The sequence below is a fragment of the Myripristis murdjan genome, chromosome 1 (genome assembly GCF_902150065.1).
Source record: "Myripristis murdjan chromosome 1, fMyrMur1.1, whole genome shotgun sequence".
NCBI classification, from domain to species: Eukaryota; Metazoa; Chordata; class Actinopteri; order Holocentriformes; family Holocentridae; genus Myripristis; species Myripristis murdjan.
Genome location: NC_043980.1, coordinates 22291982 through 22314377, shown reverse-complemented (window position 1 = coordinate 22314377; position 22396 = coordinate 22291982). Strand labels below are relative to the sequence as shown.

General features: G+C 41.6%; 2 protein-coding genes across 5 annotated transcripts in view; both read right to left on the bottom strand.

Moving 5' to 3' along the window:
• On the bottom strand, positions 1–12338 carry tmem192 (transmembrane protein 192). Its single transcript, XM_030062885.1, has 6 exons — positions 12186–12338; positions 11159–11311; positions 10788–11049; positions 10189–10311; positions 2982–3087; positions 1–899 (listed from the first exon to the last, which is right to left on the bottom strand). Exons 1-6 carry the CDS (start codon positions 12216–12218, stop codon positions 785–787), a joined length of 792 nt encoding a protein of 263 aa, XP_029918745.1. The 5' UTR covers positions 12219–12338; the 3' UTR covers positions 1–784.
• Positions 12339–13246: 908 nt separating this feature from the next.
• LOC115360193 (LIM and calponin homology domains-containing protein 1-like) overlaps positions 13247–22396 on the bottom strand; it is a 28157-nt gene continuing 19007 nt past the window's right edge. For all 4 annotated transcript variants that reach the window (XM_030052916.1, XM_030052925.1, XM_030052934.1 and 1 more), the window contains 11 exons: positions 21539–22175; positions 20646–20951; positions 19017–19119; positions 18866–18891; positions 17417–17509; positions 17100–17289; positions 16847–16946; positions 16237–16311; positions 15889–15997; positions 15310–15412; positions 13247–14779 (listed from right to left, as the gene is read on the bottom strand). In XM_030052916.1, coding sequence (XP_029908776.1) covers positions 14754–14779; positions 15310–15412; positions 15889–15997; positions 16237–16311; positions 16847–16946; positions 17100–17289; positions 17417–17509; positions 18866–18891; positions 19017–19119; positions 20646–20951; positions 21539–22175 — 1768 coding nt within the window. In that variant the 3' untranslated portion in view covers positions 13247–14753. The remainder of the gene's footprint in view (positions 14780–15309; positions 15413–15888; positions 15998–16236; positions 16312–16846; positions 16947–17099; positions 17290–17416; positions 17510–18865; positions 18892–19016; positions 19120–20645; positions 20952–21538; positions 22176–22396) is intronic.

Below are 22396 nucleotides of genomic sequence, written 5' to 3'. Positions count from 1 at the left end.
TGACAATATTAAAGATTTATTAGAAACCGATCTCATGTACACAAACTCTGTACAGACAGAAAAGAAAAGACAAAATAAGACATTCGGCAAGACAATCAAGGGAAGACATTCACACCATCTAAATGCATTTACACACAGTCACAAATAAAACAACACGGGCGTTTACAGTGCTACTCGACCTCTTTCTCTTGTCTTGGGCGACCCTGATAAGCGATAACCTTTCCACCCCTCCTCCCTCTTCCTCCCTCCCCCTCCACTTTCAGTGCATTTGGCTTTAGCTTTGTCACCGTTCCCCCGCTAAGCGTAGATGATCTCTAAAACAAGTTCACCTTCTCTGAAAGTGTCTCTCACAGTCACACAAGCCCCCACGTACACAGGACAGGTCACTTGGGGTCGTAACACAGTAATAAAACCCCTCCCTCTGATCTGTGACCCATGTCTCTTCTCCTCCCACCTCCCCTCCTTTACCATCCTCCGCTCTCCTTTCCTCCAGTGGCTCCTCTCCTCCTCACTCCCCTGCTATCTGTTCATCTCAGGTGGTTTTCAGAAGATGTCGCGCATGGAGGCCCCCCTGTCTCAGTCTGTGTGTGTACAGGTGTGTATGAGTGTGTGGAGAGCTTTCCTTACTCAGTAAACCTCTCATACATTTAGTCTCTTATCCCGTTTTTCTTCTCTCCTGAATCCTCTCCTTCAGGCCCATGGATCCCGTCGCATCTCCTTTTGTCTTTAAAGGGCTGGGTAGTGATCGGGTGGTGCCGGGCTCAAGGCAGAGGCTGGACTGGGGTCAGTGCTGAGCGGTGAGGTTGAGCAGCCTCTTGCTCAGTAAGGTGTTGTGTTGTTTCAGGTACTCTATCAGGTCGGCCTGCTTCTCCACCACCTCCTCCAGACTAGAGCCCTCTCTGTCACACAAGGACAGACAGGTAAATGAGAAAGGGTGCATGTGTAAGTGTGTGTGTGTGTGTGTGTCATATCCCTTTTACAGTGACCTAGAAACCCCACTACCATCCAGGAATTGAGCTCAGTGTAAACGGGTTGACCAGGCATTTGTGGCCATGTCCTCACTAAGCTGGGTAAATCTGAAAATGGTATTTTGGTGTTCTGTATCCACACTAAACCACATTAGTGTTTTCCAAATGCCTGCTGTCCACTCTAAAACATCCCAAAATGCTTATGTCCCCTCATGTTTGATACTCGAGTATAACCTGGCTCATGTGAGACTCCTATGTCAGCGTTTTCAAATTTGGAAAGGGGAAATAAAGATGCTTTTTCAAATTGACCCTGCTTAGTGTAAACGTAGTTTTAGTCCTGTATTCTGAAGCCTGCAGCTACAGGTAAATTATTAGCTATGGCACTGATTATGTGAGTAAATTTGAAAATGCTATTTTGATGTTCCATCCACACAACAATAGCATTTTAAGACTGTTTACCAAGAGGTTGCCATGTGCATGCTTCAGATGCATGCTTTTCAAAATTAATGGCTTATCAGTGAGACAGGCTTGTCTTCTGAACCCTGCGTCAGTCCCAGGTCATTAGTTGCTTCAGTCATATTTCATAGGTGTGAGTGGGTCACCTGCTAATTTGTGACCCTCACAGGTGCGATGATACAGGAGATATTCTACATTTTAGGTAAGCAATACTACTTGCGGTGCAGCTTTTTTACCGATAAGTCACCAGCTTTTGGACTGGACAGTAGGGATGGGCGATATGTTATCGTTTGCGATATATCATCAAAAAAATTCCCCACGGTAAGAATATGTCATCTTGCGATAATAACGATAAACTCCTGTTGATGACGTAATTACGTGCGCAACGCACTCGCCGCTGGCAGCCGGCAGCTCACACGTGTAGCACAATAACAAGCATGGCGGAAGGCGGGTCTGATAGCGAAGAGCTCGTTGCTAAACGAGGCTCCAGCTCGATTATCTGGAACTGGTTTGGCTACAGTAAGTCTGACGTGGAGCAAACATCTGTCATATGCAAAGTTTGCAAAAAAGCGGTGATTACAAAGGATGCAGTACAGGTGTACTACTTAAACTTAATTGGTATAGTTTAGTAGCGTATTTGACTACAGTAAGTATTATTTTTGAGCAGTATTTGTGGGGTTCTCAAGACTGAATGCGGTGATAGATTTGTAGTCAAAAAGATGGAGTTGAATTGTTTTATATTTTTTATCGTCACTTTTATCGTTATCGCAATAAATGCCAGAAATTATCGTGATAAAATTTTTAGTCCATATCGCCCCTCACTACTGGACAGTTTTGTTCACAGTGTAGTTAAAAATGAGAAATCAACAGGGCAGAAGTTTGGAGAAAACACTGCTCTTCAGGCAGACTGGCAGACTGTGACAATTGACCTGGAGGAGATGTGCCCCAGGACTTCTGCTGATGTAAACTGTGTCACACACATGTTTTGCAGGTAATGCCAAGTGAAAAAGAAAAAAAAGTGTGAAATCTGCTTGCTTGGTGTAAAATAGCCCTTTTTGATTACTTAGTATCGCATAATATCCCCTCTACTCTCCTCTCTCTTGGTACCAGTTGGATTTCGTTTTTCATTGCAGATCGTACCCCCGTCACCATGAAGCCCCGCCAGTCACTTGTGGGCATGTTGACTAGTTTCTCCTCCCTTCTCTAACAGAGAACCATACAAGTGTTACATTATTTTTTACATGGTTAACTTATCAGCTCCGGTTGGTATTTCAGAGCTGTTCATTTTCTCCCTGACCAATCAATGGTTCCGCAGTGTTGTCGCTTCAGCTTTTAGCATCTGCTCAGCTCGCTTGGAATGTCAATAGAGGTGGCTCCAAAAATAGTAACCACTACCAGATACTTTTTGCCAAACTTTTTGCCTAATGAGAAACCAAAACAAACATGTAGAGCTGAGGCAAGTAGAGCCAATACTATGTAATGGAAAAGGCCACAGGTGGTATCAGGAAGTATGCTGTAAGTGAGTGAGAGTGTGTGTGTGTGTGTGTGTGTGTGTACCTGAAGCCAGTCTCAGTAGGCAGGCTTGTGTTACTGTAGGTGTGTGAAATCTCTTCTTGGCTCACATCTGGCATGGCTCGGTCCCTGTTGAACTGCATCACCCTGACTAGAAAAGGAAACATAACCACTTCAATCATCTTTCCAATCACAACACCACGGCTTTAGTGCAGTAACTTTAACCGAGCTCCACATAAACACACACACACACACACACACACACACATTTAAGAGACAGCAGGCAGTGAGAGCTTTCGTACCAAAGTTAATCACTCAGGTGAGAAACGGCACACATTCGTTCTTGTATTGTTTTCCGAGCCTCTCGCTCTCCTAAACACACACAAGCTGTTATATCCTGCACTTAGCCCTTATGGGCTGTCATATCCTGCACTCAAACCTGTAATTCTCACACCCTTAGCACACACCTTTACATAAAGGGGTGGGGTTAGCATCAAGGTGTGTGTGTATGTATGTGTGTAGTATACAGTAGCTGTTTGAGGAGCAGGCAGTGTATGGTAGATGGAGGTGGTGTTTCAAATCAAGATAAGGCTGCAGTGTGTGTTTGTGTGTGGATGTGAGGTGAGTGTGTGGGCAGAGGGAGGAGCCGGCTGAGTATTGATAAGGCTGAGTGTCATTAGCCAGAGGAAATTGTCAGGGAGGTTCTAAAGAGCGCTATCTTTACTTTGCTACAGTGTGGCAACTCACCATCCATACACACAAACCAAAGAAATACTGCAAATTCCTGCATAATGAGACCCTAAATCTAGGTGTGTGTGTGTGTGTGTGTGTGTAAATACAGCAATAGTGGGCAAGTATGTGTGTGAGAGTCATTCCAAGGAAGGACAAAAAATGCAGGGTGGGGATAAAAAATAGGGGTAAAAACAGCACAAAAAAGACAGAGGTGATAGTGAGCATAAGGGGGTAAATCTTTGGCTAAACAGAGATTCATTAAGATTCACAATTCACAAGCTGCATGTTGAGTTTTTCTTTTTCTGTTTTTGGCAAACAGTTCAGTTTGAATTTCTAAATCACAATCCAAGTAGATGATTTGAGTCAGTACTTTTAAGCCAAAATTTGATATCCATTTAATAAATATAGGTAATAATGTAAGACCATCTCTTATCTTCTGAAATGTTAAAAAAAGAAATCAGACTTTACATACATGTTTTAATCTGAAAAACAAAAGAAAATATTGACAGAAAAATTGTAATTCATAGTATTGCATCAGATCGCAACATTGGGTCTTTATTTAAAGAATTATAAGCATTTCACATTGATTCAGACTGAAGTCGGAGCGATTTGTTCTGTTTATTTCTTTTAGAGGATCAATTCAGTTGAATCGGCAGAATTTATAACCGATGCATCGATTCAGTGAATGACTCATTTCACCCCTAGCAAGCATGCCTTATCTGGGTTGAGTTGTTTCAGAGATGCAGCAAATTGGCAAATTGTTGTCAAATGTTTACGTCAACTAGAATGAATCCATCAACAGGAGAAACACAAACATTTTCCCAGCTGTCAATTAACTCAAAGGTGTTTTTGGAGGGAAAATTCACAAAATGACCAGATTGGGCTGCAAACAGGATCAGTGGTCGTTACTGTCTCTCAACTCCAAATATTTTGTCAATTAGTCAACATAAGGAAAAGTGTGAGGATGAGGATGGTTGGAGCTTCTGGAGTGCAGTGAGGGGTAAAAGAGAGAGAGAGTGCAGCATCAGGATGGATGGATGCTGAGAGTCTAAAACTGCAGTGGAAAGGAGGCGACACATTTCACACCTCATTGTTAGAGACACACACACACACACACAGCCACACACACAGGGCCTGACAGACAGGGCTCACGCCAAGGCAAGGCAAAGCAAGTTCATTTGTACAGCACCTTTCAATCACAAGGCAATTCAAAGTGCTCTACATTTAGATTTAAGATGACATAAAAACAAGATTTAAAATCCAAAAGGGAAAAAGAACAAAAATGAAATAAATTAGATAAAATAATAAGAGTATTACAATTACAGTGTATAATTTAGTAAAAGGCACTGGCAAAGAGTGAAATTTCAGGCTTGGATTTAAAAGAGAGACTTGAAGTTTGTTTCAGACATGTGGTGCACAGAAACTAAAAGCTGATTCACCGAGTTTAGTTTTGACCCTCGGCACAGTAAGCAAACCTGTCCCAGATGACCTGAGAGATGCTTCATAACACAGACAAAACATATTTTGGCCCTAAACTGTTCAGTAGCTGTGTTTTAAAATCAGTCCTCTGAGATTCAGGGACTCAGTGCAGTGATCTGAGAACTGGAGTTAGGTGCTCCACTTTGTTTTAATGAGGGAGAGTCCTGCAGCGTTCTGAGTGAGCTGCAGTTGCCAGATCGATTTTTTAAAGAGGTCTGAAAAAACAACTTTTTCTAAATCCTGCTGAGCCATACATCCTCTAATTTTCACTATACTTTTAAGATGATGGTAGGCTGATTTTGTAATTGCCAGGTCTAATGTGATGCCTCAGATCTGACGGACTTCAATCAGCCTTCAAGAAGTACCCATTTCCAGGTGATAACAGTGCAGCTGGATAGGTGTGAACTGCTAATGGTAATACATGATGTTCTCACAGAAAAACTGCCTACCGTTCAAGGTTATCATAGTTAACTAAAGCTAAACAAAAAACTAAAAAAAGTGTGAAAAAAAAACTGATATGAAATAAAAAATAAAAACTAGACTAGACTAAAAAACGAAATGAACTAACTGTGTACTGTGTACAAAACTAACTAAACTAAAATAAAAATATACAGAAAATGTTTTTAGTCTAAGTCAGTTTGGTCAAATTTGTCAGCGTGACAAGCATGAGGAGGCGTTGGTGCTGATGTTTATTGAGACTGGGACATCGACACGACTGCGAGTCAACTGTTTCCATTCTGAGCTTCTTGCATCTAGACCCTGACATATACCGCCCATATTATACTAAAAAAACAAACTAAAACTAACACTGAAACGAATGAAAACTAAACTAAAACTAAACATTTTTAAACAACGCAAACCAAACTGAAACAAGTGAACCCACTCGGGAAACTGAGTCAAACTAAACTGAATTACAAACAAATACTAAAAATGAAATAAAAATAAAGACTGATGAAAAATACAAAACTATAATATCTCAGCTATGTTGAAGTTGCACTGAAATCACAGAGCAGGAGCGAAAAGGCAGTGACTACAGCATGCTGATTGCCAATCTTGGCTAAAGCAGCACAAGAGGCTTGGAGAAGAAGAGTCAACATATCTTATCTGCAACTTAGGAACTTAAAAGCCTGAAAGCAGAACTTAAAATCCTTTGCAAATTTACCATCTATTGAAAAAGCAGTCCTGCGCACAAAGCTGTGATGCTGAGATGTGTGTAGGACCCGTAGAAGCTTTGGGAAAGGAGTGCCTTTAAGGACAATCCTGAAAAAGACACTACAGTTTGAAGATGAATGAACCCTTAGAAATTTGGCAACGGAAAGAACTGAATTATACTGTAGCTATCAGGCAAAATAACAACCTGTCTACATTCAGAATAGAGTAGTTTCAATTTTGTGTGAGGAGACAAGATAGTGTGCCCCTCTGTATGATCATGATGATGATGACAAGGAAGACAGTGCGGGAGTTGCGTTTGGTTGGAGAGAGGAGAAGAAAGGGGAAGGGAAGAGAAGAGAAGAGAAGAGAAGAGAAGAGAAGAGAAGAGAAGAGAAGAGAAGAGAACAGAAGAGAACAGAACAGAAGAGAACAGAACAGAAGAGAGGCCTTACTCTAAAACAGCTGTAATCAGCTGGATTGGCATTAACAGGGCACTTCAGTGTGTGAGTGTGATAGAGCGTGTGTGTGTGTGTGTGTGTGTGTGTCATCCCTGCCCTGCAGTGCTTACACTAAGCTCTGACCAAGCAGAGAAGAGATGTATTCTAAGTTGAACCTTTGAAGGCCAAGGCACAGCTTTGATGTGTAAGGAGCATGCACGCCTATAGAGGAGAGTGCATTCATGTTATAATGAGAGAGGCAGATACATACAGCAAACCTCAAAGACACACACATAAGTGCACACACACACACACACACACACACACACACACAGAGCGCACTTCAAAGAGAAGTTGAACGAGGCCTTCCTCTGTGGAACTTCGTAGCTGCAGGCATCTCATCTCCCTCTCTGTCTCACTCACCACAAAGAAAAGGTTTCTACTGCGTGTGAGATGACCACTGCTGCTGTAGCTCTGCAGTAGCTGATATGTGTGTGTCTGTGTGTGTGTGTGTGTGTGTGTGTGTGTGTGTGTGTGTGTGTGTGTGTGTGTGCAAGAATGTGTATCTGTCCTGAAATGTCGGGGTTTTGCACTGCAAGGCGTCACTCAGCTCAAGTTGTGCCTCACTGCACTGATCTGAACTGGAATGCGATGGGTGCACACAAACATCCCCCTCACATGCTGAATAACCCTCACTGTAAACAAGAGGACAATGTGTGAGTGTGTGAGTATGTGTGTGTGTGTGTGTGTGGGTGGAGTGGACTGAGGACTACCCTCTGGCTAGGCTAAAGCCTAATGCCTCTTATCTTCTCTCCTTGCCTGCAGTATCGCTGCCTCAATCTGTGCCCTTCAGCTGCCAAACACACCTTTAATATGTATTTCCTTTCAATACAGTTTCATCAATATCAGTATCCTCTGACACACAGCAGCTTTAACAGCACTCTTCCTTTGCAAACTAACAGGATGCCCTGTGTGCCAGTTCTGTAGCCTTTCCCCAAGACTTGGCATTTTAACAATAATAAAACCGAAAAGCATTACAGAGTGGCTGCATGTTATGTCCTCTCTGTATTTCAGTATACATTCCGTACAATTCATACAACTGTGCCATTAAGAGCTTCTGTGTCAAATACCCATATGTTTGCACATCAATAATTTGCTATTTCTGTAGAGAGAATATGGTATCGGGTAACACACAACTCATGACTGCCATTGATAGCAAGAAAATATAACTCTTTATGCTACTTTAGAGTATTTAAGGTTCAAGGTTCAAGGTTTGTATTTGTCATTTGCACAGCCAAACTCCAGATCAGACTGATCTCTGAAAGTCTTAAGACAAAGCTGCTCGGAGAGTTATTGGACACATAAAATGAAATAAATACAGTAAAAATTAAAAACAGATCATTTATTCAGGAAAATAAAATTAAACTGCAGATCAAACTGAATGTAATGTTGTTGAAAAGTTCTGCTTAATATAAATGGAGTATAGCAGTATATAATAATAACTATGTTGCACAGACAACACAGAATATTCTGGGCATTTCATTGAATAAAGTCTTAGTATTTCATGGAATAATTTGCCATATGACTTTATAGCAGTCTGGATGAATATTTTTTTCTGATTGGCCAAGAGGTGTATGCTTAAACCGTGTATTGCACACATAGTTCGATTCAGCATTTATCACAATGCTAAAAAAAAAAAAAAAAAAAGCACAGGCTTAAGGCACAATGTAGAATCAAAGAAAATTCTTTACCCTACGAGTTGATTATCCCGTACTCATCACACACTTTTATACCAGACGTCTGGAACCTATGGCTCTTTGTCACGAGTCATATGGCTTTCAACACAAACCGTGTTTAAAAAAAAAAAAAAAAAGAGTACAAATTACAATTACAAACTTCACAACTACTATTTAGGTCACTCTCTCTGTCTCCCTCCCATACACACACGCACACACACACCCCACTTGATCTGTTACTGCATACACACCGGCTGGCCCCGCCCCACCTCTCTCTGTCTCAGTCCCAATGTATCTGCTCTGCGCTCTGTTGAAAAACTCAAAGGGGCATACTATATTTTTTCACCCACAATCGGAGTGAACACGGCCACAGCAGGATGAAAAAATATGAGGCTGACAGGGCTGGTAGTATGTGACGAGAGAGGGAGGTTGAGAGCAGCGTTGGTCAAGTGAGCTAGACAGTGAATGAAGAAAGGGAGCAGGCGCAGCAAGAGCAAACATTTTTTTTAAACTGTGCACAAGAATTTGGCACTAATGGGCCTAGTTGCTTGTGAGATTAGCTGACACAGACCCAAAAACACACACACACACACACACGCACAACCAAACTCAATATGCCCTCGAGGCTGCTGCCTGGCCGGGATAATAAAGCCTTATTTTGGGTGAAACTTCAGAACAGCCTGAATGAACATTTCAATAAATGGGCCTTGTATGGCTTTAAAAAAAAAATGGTGAAATTTTCCTCCTAGCCCAGAAAGTGCAACGCAATATTATTTCATTAACTTAGTTGTTGCAACCTATTTTATGCATTAGATGTGCAACTTATTAAACATCCTCTCCTTGCAGTCACTTTAAGTTTTAAAAATAAATGTGAAAAAACGAATAAAAGCTGCAGAGTTCCCACTACATCGTGCGACTCAAGCCAACCACACCTGCATGCCCACCTGTATGATGTGTCAGTTTAGGTGATTTTTGATACGCAGCCTGAAAAAAAATATCTAGGGGAAAACACTCCACTGGCTGGTGTTTGATGTAAACTCTGATATATCAGTGCATTACAGTGCTGCAGCCTGAGCTAGACATTTGGTGTAGTTGGTGGTTGGGTTGGGGCAGATGGAAAAAGAGGGACGGGAGAGAAACAAAGAGAAAGAGATACACAGAGAGACAGAAACAGGTAGAGAAAGAGAAAGAGAGAGAGAGGATGGTAAGGAGGCTGAATGGTTGATTGTCATGCTGTTGGGACCGAAAGGGCAGGGCTGGTGGTATTGTGATGCGAATGTATCGAGAAACAGTGTGGGGGTAGTGCGTGTTTGTGTGTATAGTGTAATTTGTAGGGTGTGTCGTCTCTGTGTAGCATTACTGATATTAGCAGCCTTTTTCCACAAAATAAAAAAAATATATCTATCTAGATAGATATAGATATAGTTATAGATAGATACAGACAGATATAGATAGATACATGTTAGAGCACTGCAGATGATGTGATAAAATCTGACAAAGTTTCTAGGCTACACCACAAATCAGTGACTTACTGCTTGTCGCTACTTTTATAATGTGTCAACTGTCAATATAAAATGGCAGAGTGAGGGGTAGCATGCACAACTGCACCTCAATCAAGACAAACATATTAACAAACAAACAAACACGCAAAAAAAGGATTTGAAGTATTGTTTTTGAAAAAGGCTCGGGATCTTTTTACTGGAATTCAGATGTTACCTGTGTAGAGGAGCAGGCACAGCAACGCCACCACGAGCTCCAATCCCAGAATGCCGAGGATCATGGAGATGGACAGAAGTGGTTTCAATCTAGCAGCCAGGACAACTAACAGTAACACATTTCCTACACACACACACACACACACAAAACAAAACAATGAAAACACTGCCATCTTGTGGAAAATACAGAGCTCTGCATTTGATAATTCTATCTCTTGTTCCCAGAAAAAAAAATCTTATTTTGACTTTAACGGAGCAGACAATAGCACTAAAACAATCAGTCAATTCATCAGTCAGTTACCTGTATTTTTTGATATGTGATTAATCATTTATGTAATGGGTTGTGAAGTAATACTACCCAATATTTGCTGGGTACAGGTTAACAAATGATAAAATGTGCTTCAGTTTCCCCATTTCATATTGTTGTAAAATGAAAATTCTGTTTTTTTTTCAGTTGCTGGTCAGACTAAGTACAACTTTAAGATATGGTGTGGTATATGGTAAACTGCAACAGGCGTTTATCATTATTTTTGACAACTTAGATAAAATGCTTGATCATTTATGTTAATCGATAGCCTGCGTCTTAATGCGATCCCCCACCTGCGGAGTGCACGGTGAGAGGCAAACGCTGCAGTCCCTGTGTCTGTCGGTAGAATCGGAGGTATCCTCTGCTCCTGGCCCGACTGTGATGGTGCTGCACACACTCACCAAAAAACAGCACCAGCACCCATAAACACACCTTCCCAAACACAATGACACTCTGGCCTTTCACAACACCCAACACACTGCCACACTCCTCCGCCCTGCCGAGTTCCAGCTCACATTCCACCGCCACACAAATGGACAATGCCACATACACCATCTAAAAAGAGGAAGGAATAGTGCCAGTGAGACTGAAGTATCAAATATTGATCGTGCAGACAAGTGTGTTTGTGTGTGTGTGTGTGTGTGTGTGTGTGTGTGAGACATACATGTAGGAGCGACAGCAGTGCAGCAGGGCAGGGTGTTGGGATAGTCTGAAACTCTCTCCTGATGGCAGAGTGGAGGGCATCAGCGGAGATCAGAGGGCCGTCAACCAGAGGGTCCTCCTCCGTGCTCCGCGTCACATCGGCTGACGTGCTCGCCTGACAAAACAGACACAGCCAATCACACTGCTGACAGTGCACCATAGTCCATGTTTAGTAATACCTTGTTTTGCAGATAGGCCTAAATGTAGTTCAAGTTCATTTACACTCCTTAATCGCTGTTAGAGTCTGAAAAACAACACCCTCCTAACAGTAAGTGCATAAAAAAGTGTAGTTTCCCTAGAAGATTTGTTTCTTTTCCCTGTCACTTATTTTAAATTATGAGTATGACACATCCAAACTATGTATACTCAGTTCCCGTGGTATGCTGCCTGGAGAACGGCACTTTCCAAGCCCCTTGAGGGTTTTTCAGCAACTCTCCCTCACATTTCCCTGGTAAGTTTATCTCTTCGAAAGTTTCTCATATGTGAAAATAAACAAACCAAACCGAACGCTGTGCAGGAAAACCTAAAGTCTCACTAAATACAAATACTCAAGGACAGTGCATAGTTACTCTACACCTCTGCAGACTGATAGATAGACAGATCGATAGATAGGGAAAGCTTTTTTAAACAGAAACATGCTTGACTTTGCTGAGCTGCAGATTGAACGTCACCACAGCAACAGCATGGAAACCAACGTGACAGCCGATCACATGACGAGCCCTGTGCGTAGCGACGGTTGCTGCTAACGGCTGCTAGCTAGTTTTATAAGACATGTATAAAAAAAAACCTTACACGAGATATGCAGACGGGTGTTACACGACCGAGGAGCTACAAAAACAATAATTTAACTGTTTAGCATCTTCACTAATTAGCTGTCTAGCTCGTGTTGACATGAGTTTAGCGTCATGTAGTTTGTAATGTAATGTAGTTTGGTGTGTTTGTCCGTGCGGAGCGAGCTAAGCGGTGAAGTGGCATGAACTCGTACGTACTGCATACAGCGAGGCTCCTTTTGGATCCGTCATGTGTGCCGTTCCCTGTTATTTTTAAAGAGGAAATGAAAGCATAACAAACGACCATTAACCTACATACTGTACAACAACAGGGGGCGGGCAATTCCCTCTTTGACAGTTGATACACTTCCGGTTTCGATTTTTTTATTTGTCCCGGTGCTTGTTGAACGTTTGTTCCTACCATAATAGTTCCGCACAGGGAAGCGAGAAAAACATAAAGGCAACCACAAAAACACCTAATTCTTTCACACAGTGTCAGCAAAAATATGACCCACTGTGTAAGTATCATGAGCATTAACTGTTAAATGTTCCACACTTGGGTTAATACTGCTTTTGGGGATTAAATAAATGAAGAGTTCATTTGCAAAAACAGATAAAAGCCATTCTTAAAATGAATACACCTTTTTCACTGATACTGCTTGGAGTACACACACACACATATACACACACACACACACACGCAAAGCATGATTTAGGATAATAAACATTATGCCAGACTAAATAAACATATAAAAAATAGAAATAAATATAAAGTAAATTTTAATAAAATTCAAAAAAAGTTTAAAAAGGTTTAATAAATTCAAATGGAGATATCTGTTTTTGCAAATGAACTCTTCAAATATAGATAAATTTAGGATACCAATATTACATCTGAAAAGGTTTCTATGCTCTTCTCAACGAAATGTAGGTTTACATAATAGTCTTCAAACTAATATGTAATGTAATGTACACACACACACACACACACACACACACACACATATATACACGTATATACACATATATACATACATATACTGTACATATGCTTTCTTTTCCAGGCTTTTGAAATAAGTTAGCAGACCTAAACAGAAACCAGATCAGCTGATCCGGTGAGCAAAAACTGATCACCATCATCATTTCTGGGTTTGTTGAGTGATTTCATGGTCCTGCAACTCTCGTAGGTCATCATAAAGTGTAAGTCCTTCCTGTGTGTCTGCTGTGTTTGCCGTGCTTTGGCCGGTGACTGAAATCCAAAGAAAACCCCCAAATCAGTCAACTTTCTGTTTAAAATATTTTATTGATAAACATACACTTGCTATAAAAGCCAATGAACTGAACACACTCCGTTCCTCTAAGTGACATAGAGGCTGTCAGCCCTCGACAGACACGTCGAGGGTCAAACCGCTGATGACCTCCGCTCCGGACAGAGGCGATGACACGAGTAGAGGGAGGAGGAGAGAGAAGGTCACACTCTGGGGAGGCAACGCTTGAGATGGAGGCAGATGAGGAGAGACTGCAGGAGATAACTTGACTGACAGAGAATAGGGAATACTTGATTGGGAAGCAGCAAATAAGTTTGTCATTGGTTTAGTTCATGGGTTAGGGGTGGAAGAAAATCAGAGGCGAGTAATAGAGGCTGATCCATTAACACGTTTTTTTTTTTTTTGCTGGTATGGAACTGTGCTTAAAGTCAATTCAGCACACACACTGCATTCATACCTGTACGTGCATCACCATACACACACATACACATTTCTAGACCCAGAGGTCCGAGAGAGTATGAAATACCCCCGCACGTTTACTAACCACACATTCAAAACATAAGGCACTGATTCTGATGCAATGAAGCTATGAGAATAAACAATAGCTAAAACATCTTGAAGGGAAAATATTTAAAACCCAAAGAACAGCTATCATTACTAACATGCACTTCCATTCTTGTAAAATTGATTATAAAGAAAATGCTTGTGTAAGTTCGCCGGACACACAGTTAAGAGTGACTGGGCTCCCTAAATTTAAAAAGACAAGAAGAAATACCAAAGTCATATAGTTCCACTGAGGAAAAGATAATAATAACCAAAGTCAAACTCACACAATGCCATCTGAGCACATTAACAATAACTCACATTATGTATGTTCCTCTTTCATGCAAAACCGTAAACACAAAACCAAATAAAGAAAAAGAAAAAGAAAGAATTGGAAGGTGTGAATAAGGCATTATCATGGTCAAGCTACATAAGGTTATTCAACTCAAATCACTTTACTATACACTCAGAGAGTAGTGTCACATAATCAGTGCACAAGCAGGGGTTAATGAATCTCTGTAAACACACAGATTTAGGAACCAATGTGTTAAAGACGGTAGTGTGTAGCTTTTAGCGTAACATGTTCAGCTTGTGGCAGAACAGACCTTCACAGTCTCGTGACTGTGCTTCAGTACGGACGAACAAAGACCTAAACTCACTGAACGGATTCCAGATTAAGTCCATGCTACAAGTATTTGAAAGAGATGTGCGGGTGTATGTTTAAACTGCATGTGCAAGCACGTCATGTTTGTCCACACGTTGTGTCCCAAAGCCCCGTTTCACTTTCGGCAACGTCCCACAGGCTGGCTGTGCATTTCCAGACGGGAAAACCGAAGATCCCAAAGCCTTTCCAAAGCTTCAAAATGATTCCAGAAGAGTTCCAGAGAAATTCCAGAATGTCGGAGTGATTCAAGATTCCAGAGTATGCTCCGTCTGGTCACCATGGTGACCACGGGGCTTCCAGTACAAGTACAGCCTATCATAGCGTGGTGGGCTGCCCTCCACCTGCAAATATAAACATGACATGTTGTAAAATTTGTACAGTGACCTGTTGTAATGACTCACAATGAGGGTGGATGGAGTATGTGTGTGTGTGTGTGTGTGTGTGTGTTTGTAGTTGTACTTGAGTTTCTGTGTTTGCTACGTCCTATATAATTGTTATTCATTGTACAATTTGATATTATTTGCAAACTGAAAACCAGTCAGTTTAGCCACTTCTTAGATCTTCAGTGGGTTAATTTAGTGTTAGGATTTCAATTAAGGTTAACATTAGAGTTAGGTGTAGATTAGGGTACTGACACATTCAGATTTCAGGCTTAAAAGTAACAGGCAATCATTAATTTTCAATGGAATCTGATGACACAGAGCTGCAAATGTGAGGGCATAAAAACACAGCAGGTGTCCACAGGTTAGACGTGAAGTGTGGCAAGCTCAGGTTGCACTCATTGATTAGGAGTTGGGAAACAAATGTAGTGTGTGTGTATGTGTATGTCTATTATCTATACGTGTGTGTTTCCATGCATGCATGTCCTCACCACGCGATGCGATGTAGCACTCATTACAGCTCAGCAGTCCGTTACGAATCCTGACATCAGTCCCTGCAGTGGTGTCACCCAGCTGCCCATCACACACTCCACACTGACAGAGACATCCACACACAGATACATATTATTATATGTACATATTATACATAAAATCTGCAATACCATTGTTTGATTATTTTTATTAGTTTTTTTATTCTTTATTATGATTACTGGTGCATTGGCACTGCCATGCCAATCTGTTTAAACATTTACTAGCCAAGTCTGACTATCCAGAATTAACATCACAGATATCAACTAAAAAGGACAACATAGCTATTCAACAAGCGGGGAGATAAACTTCAGGCACTATTGCATCGAGCAGGAATATTTAAATATATAAAAAGCCTTTCTGCAAGACATTGGAGAACACAGGGTTTAACTTTTAGGTGCCTGAGCTATGACTCCAAAACATCTTGCAACACCTTTCAGCAGCCTCATTCTGATTACCATATTATTAAAAAAAGAACATGTTCCTGTTTCTGTGTGTGTGTGTGTGTGTGTGTGTGTGTGTGTAGCAGTAGTAAATACTACCTTGAAACATTGTAGGTGGAAAAACAGCCCCAGTGTGTCAATAATCATGGCAGCTCCTTTTCCAAGTGGTTGAGAACAACCAGAACACAGTCTCTTCCCACTAACACATCTACACACACACAGACACACAGACACACACACACACACACACACACACACACACACACACACGTACATATGAGGGGAAAAAATGCATTTTTTGCTTGCTTATACCGGTCATGATTTACTACATTTACACCTGAAAACAGTGTGGTTTAATTAGCTGTGTGTTTGTGTGTGTGTGTGTGTGTGTGTGTGTGTGTGTGTGTGAGAGAGAGAGAGAGTGAGTGTGCGTGAGTGTTTCCATACCTGCTTGGAGAGGAAGGCTGAGGTGATGATGAAGAGGACTGCTCTGATCCTATGACAGTGTCGTGTGATCCAGACCTACGGTCACAAAACCAGACAAAGCAAAGGAGGTATTCAACGAACACCGAAAGACTCCATGAGAGAAAATTAAAGAAATACAGGGTCAGTTTTTCTAATAACTTTCAGAGAACATACATGTTTCCCTAGAACAGAAAAGTCGAAATCCAAAGTGACTAAAAAGTATAGTGAAGATTAAAAGTGCTGGAGAGCAGCTTGTCTCAGCTCCAAAGCTCCAAATGGCATTTTTATTGAATTAATCTTCACTAGACTTTCTCAGAAATCAAATTATGTGCATGCTTTATCATTAACAACATGACGCAAGCAAATTTTTCATCTCTGTGGCGGAATGATCCGTTATCATTCACTATATCATCCACTCTAGACAAGTGCCATTAAGGCACCAAAACATTCATGAAGCACTTTTGCTCTTCTTCACTGCAGTCAATTCAATTAAAACAGCAGAAACACAATCAGCACACACTTGTCTTGTTTTTTTGTGTGTCTGTGCAGCTGCACAGGAGGAGTCAGACGCACATTAAACATCAGCGCTTACCTTTTAACAGAGCTGGACTGAGTGAGCGGAGAGTTGCGGTCCAGAGAGGCCGTCTTCCACAGCTCCTGTTTTTTTGAGGGCTCACCATCACATGATGAATCTACACAAACACATCATGAAGTCAGACTTTACTGCAGAAACACTCCACCTACAGGAACAAGTGGCTCTGAGAGAAACTCTGAATTATTTAACTGAGTGTGAGTGCACACCGCCTGCACTATATGTGCATGTGTTATTAGCAGCTGCATCTCACCCTGAAAGAAATGCAGCTTGGAGGCGTGCTGATCCTCGCTCCCCGTGGAGACTTTCTGGCCGTTCTGCTGCGTGGAAACATTTCCTTTTTCTGCCTTGTGGTTCTGCTCAGGTGGTGACATCATCCCTTTCTGATTGGACAAGCCTGAAGGGTTGAGGGGGGTCGCAGTCTCCTCCAGAATCCGTCTCTCCTGGAGGACACACATTGACACACGCACAAACACCAACTGGTAAATAATGTGTTTTGTCTTCAAGGCTGTGTATGTGTGTATGTGTGTGTGTGTGTGTGTGTGTGGGTGGGTGGGTGAGCGGGTGCACCTCTTCATTATGTCTTCTCTCCTCCTCTTCCACTTCTATCTGTGCTCTTTCCCACTCCTCCTTCAGCTTCTCTTGCTCTCTCTGGTATTGCTCCTACAGAGACAAATATGTTAAATATTCCCACAGACATGGGCACGAACAGGCACACACAAACACACACACACACACACACACACACACACACACACAGACTGATATCCAACAGATAGCCTGCGTCGTCTTTTTGATGAAAAGTCACAATGAAATGTCATTTGGAAGTTTTCGTTATTTGACATATTTTCTGATGAAACAGGATATCTGAATGGAATAGAAAGCAGAGAGAGGGATCATTCAAAAATGTGAAAAACAACAGAACATCTGCTAGGAGGAGAGAGGCTGATTTATCTGATGGGACAGGCAGAGGGGAAGAAATGTTCAATAATCTGGTTTAAATTTGGATGTCTGACTACTGGGGAAGCATGAGGTCACTGTTAAAGAGACTCTGTTTTCCAAGAAGTAAAAGAAATGGGATTTTGATGCAAAAATACAAGAAAATAAATCTCTTATGCATTTTTGTGGAAATTCTTGTTCAAGAGGTATATATTATAGTGTGGAAAACTGGCTAACATGCTGGAAAAGTAATTTCTCATTTTACTGTGACTTTAACATACAAACAGTGGTGGACAGTAGCAAAGTAAATTTACTTGAGTACTGTACTTGAGTGCATTTTTTGAGTATCTGTACTTAACTTGAGTATATGGTTGTTTTTTTTCTGTAAACCTTTAGCCCACTACATTTCCAAGACAAATATTGTACTTCTGACACCACAACATTTCTATGAAGGTGTTTGTTACTTTTAAGCACAATTTTGAAGTCAGCTGAATTTTTCACTCTTATCTAAGAAAAGTAGAAATGCGTCATCCAGCTCTATGACACAAGCACAAGCAAGACATCCGCTTTCAAGGTAAAATGCAACTCACAATACAGCATTACACTGATTGTGAAAAGAAAACGTACTTTTGAATGCTAAAGTACTTTTTTAAAGTACTTTAACTCAAGTAAAAAATTTGACTGAAATGTACTTTGACTCAAGTAATGGGGTTGTGTACTTTGTCCACCACTGCACACAAGGAGCCACACATTTCCAAACCAATCCACCAGTGTACCTGTAGGAGGCGCTCTTGCTCCTGCTGCCACCTCTCCTGCCGTTTACGCTCTTCATTGGGGTCCCAGACCCAGTGATTAACACGCTTAGCCAAGTTCAACATGGGGGTCTCAATCTAACCCCGACCCAACAAACAACCAAACACACAGGTATACGCAGCAAAGGGACAGAGAGAAGGGAAAGGTGAGAGGACAAGTCGACTACAGTGTTTACAGCTACAAGACGGGAAGGAACAGGACAGGGTCAAATGTGGAGTGAAGGAGAACATCCCAGTGTAGGAAAAAACATGTTGTATCTGCACTTACAGTCACATTGCTCTCCTCAAGGCCCTCTGTAAAGATAGGACACAGATGGACACACATAAACAAAGATCAAAGTCACATCTGAACATTTATATGGACAAAATGCAGATATCAGGGAACAAATTGAAAAGAGAGGTATTCAGAGTAAAGTTACCTGTGACGGTGGGAGAATACGCCAGGATGTTGTTGGGCGATGTCACTGTCACAGCCTCTGTCTCCTCCGCTGGGCTCCTTAACAACCCCAAGGTGCCATTGACCTGGAAGTTGAATAATCAGCTCAGTGAATACAATAACAAATAGATTCTTTTGCATTTATTTACACATTTTTACCAAACATTTAAAGCTGCATTAGACCTCATGAGTGAACTCAGCAGTGCCTCAGCATATTTGTCTCTTGTTACTGTTACTAAGACAGGGAGCATTGTGTTGTGCATATTTTTGTATGAAAGAGTTTTATATGTGACATGCCTTTTTGTAAAGTTGTTGTTTTAATGTTGTAATGGGCTCCAGATGCAAATGAGCTAATTAGCTTACTGTGGCTCAGCTGTTGTGTTGTGCATAGTCCCTGTCAGGTAAACTAATCAATTAAACTAAACTATGAGAAATGAGAACAGGATTTAACATTATTGTCTCCTGCACAGTCTCTGTTTATTACAGGCTTTTTCCACATTATACCTTCTTACCTATATCTCTCTCTGTTGCTGCTGGTTACTATATATAGACATTTTCAAACTTTTTTCTTTTTAAGTCAAAATGGTTGTTTGCTAACACGTTGCTAAGCTAAACAAGCTAAACACCTCACTAGTTAGCAGGACTCTGACTCCTCTCTTTTGCAAAAGCAGCACACTCGATGGATTTAGCAGAAGATTTCAGCGCTGGGGTACAGTAACTGAGACTGAGGTTGTCTGAGGCCAAGTATTTAGCTTGCTTTTAACTCAACAACTGCTTCAACTTGAAAATGGTTACAGAAATCAAATAACCAAGTAACAATAAACAGGCATATACACTCAGCTGCCACTTTATAAGGTCCACCTGTACAGTCTAATGCAGTTCAGTGCAACAGCTCTGCCAGAAATTCTACCTTTTATAATTTAATATATTATATTATATATAATAATATAATATTCATTTTTTGTTGATATTGTGGATAATGTGTTAATTTAATTCTGTGTTTATTATTGAGATTGTACTTTGCAGAGGTCTTGTACTGGACTACATTATATTGGGAGGTGTTTCTAATTTTTTGTCCTCCCTATTTATATACATGAGGGGGGACAGAATAGTGGAAACACCTCTCAATAAAATGCAGTCCAGTACAACAGCAGCACTAACTATGAGCTCAATGCCAAACATAGAATTGAATGAACACCTCTATTACTGTGACAAAAAGAAAACCTGAGCATTATAGGCATCAGAAAAGTAAAGTTTATAGTAGAACAGTTGTGTTGGATGTATGTTTGTGCAGGTGGACCTAACAATGTGGCCACTAAGAGTATATGTAAGCAAAAACATCTTAATTTTTAATGGCCTACAACGAACACAGACTGTGAATGGGCCATTTCTGTGAAAACCTTTTTGTTCCTGAAATTGCAAAAATAAGGACCATTTAGACTCAGCTAACAAAAACCATTTATCAACAAACTGACTCAACCATCAAATTATTTATTTATTCCAATTTTTTTTTTCTTTTTTTTTGAGTCAGTTGAATCAAAATGGCCCTCACTTAAATCAGCCCTTGGAAATTTTGATTATTGAAGCTTTAAAACGTCGCTTGTAATGTTACCTGTCCGTTGCTATGGATCTCCAAGGGGAGTGGCTCCACGTGAGTCTGCGTGAGCTCTGTCACAATCGTTGTTGTGATGATGCAGTTTCGGCCTCCGATCAGGGAGCTGATGGCCGAGCCTGACGATGCGGTCCCTTTCTCCGTGTGCGGGCGTGGTGACTGCTCCGCTGTTGTCTGACTTGTTGTCGTTAGCAGCTCAGAGGGAGCATCTATGTCGCCCTCTGGGAGGCGCAGAGGAGAAGAGGGACATGGGGACACGGGCGTCTCCTCTGTCACCTCCCCGTTAACACGCACCAGCCCATCCAGCTGAGTGGGACACACCAAAACAAAACAAAGTCAGCTTTCAACTTCAAGGCTCAGACAAAGAAGTGGCACATGATAACTGGACACTGTGTGTTAAAGGAGTAGTTCACCCCAAAAAAAAGGTATTTTCTCATTTACCCCGTGCAGTTGATCGATCCAGATAGTTTCTGTGTGATCTGGCGAGGTTTCCAGTGTGCTGCAATCTCCTCTGTCTCCCGGCAATTGAAAACAGTGAGGCTGGATGGGTATTCATTTGTGGAGCTCGAATCTCAAAAATTTACATGTGAAAAACTCAACAGCAATATCTCCTTCCAAAAACAATGACAAAGATAGCTGACATAACCTACAGCACTGATAATGTTGGGTATCTGTGTCATTGTTTTGCTGTGGTGTATTGCTGTTGCATATTTCACAGGTAAACTTTTGGCAGTTTGAGCTTCACAAAAAAAAGATACCCATTCAGCTCCATTTCACCGAGGTCACCAAATCACACACAAACTATCTGGATGGACCGACTGCACTATGAGTAAGTGAGAAAATATCTTTTGCTGTATTTTGGCTGAACTATTCCTTTAATGTCAAGCCCTCACCTTGACAGATTTGTGTCCCGAGTGTGTGTTCCTGGGCTGACAGTAGGGCTTGGCTGTGAGCAGCGGGACGGGTCTGGAGGGTGCAGTGGTGCAGGGCTGTGTGTGCACAGGCTCCACAGAGTGAGGCGGTGTTTGTGCAGTTTGAGGCGGTGCTTCTTTGGCTTGAGGGGGTGTATCTTTTGAAAGCGGTGGTTGGTTTGTAGTTGGAGACTCTTTGTGTTGGGTTTGAGGTTCATTGGGTTCTTGGTATTGAGGTGGTGTGTGTTGTGAGTGTGTGATGGTGGTGTCAGGGGGATTGTTAAGTGCTGGGGTGCTGGAGGAAAAGGAAGCTGATCTCTCTTGTGCATTTCCACCGATCTCTTCAGGTTTGTGCTGCTGGTCCATTGTGATGGTTGGTTCTGGTTTGTGCAGAAGGTCTGAGGTCTCAGAGTCAACAGTGGATTGAGTGGGTTTGTGCTCTTGGAGCACCTGAGTTTGCTCCACTTTGGGTTTGGGGGTGGATCTAGGCAGTTTCAGGCTGTCCAAGGTTGCGTCACTGATGGTGAAGCGAAGAGCGTAGCGCTGTAAAACCATGGCTGCTTCCTCTGGAGTCTCTGCCTTCCTGTACGCTTCACACAACTCTGCCTCCCTACGCTCCCTAGAAAAGAGGTGTCATGTTAGAAAAAAGATGCAGAGGAGGCAAATTGCTGGCAATGAAGTTGGGCGTGGGCGAAGAAGGCAACAAGAAAAATTAAGTGATTTCCCTCCTAAGACTCAGGCCACATCTACACAGCTACAGATATTTTAAAATACAACTCTCAAGAACTCAGAAAATGCACCTATCTCTGCTATGTGAGCATGTGCAAAGAAGCTGAGTGA

Coding starts and splice junctions, on each gene's coding strand:
- tmem192 (XM_030062885.1), bottom strand. CDS start 12,218: ATGACGGATCCAAAAGGAGCCTCGCTGTATGCA. Junction 11,050..11,158: donor CACTGCTGTCGCTCCTACAT/GTATGTCTCACA, acceptor TCCTCTTTTTAG/ATGGTGTATGTGGCATTGTC. Junction 10,312..10,787: donor TCTCACCGTGCACTCCGCAG/GTGGGGGATCGC, acceptor GTGTGTGTGTAG/GAAATGTGTTACTGTTAGTT.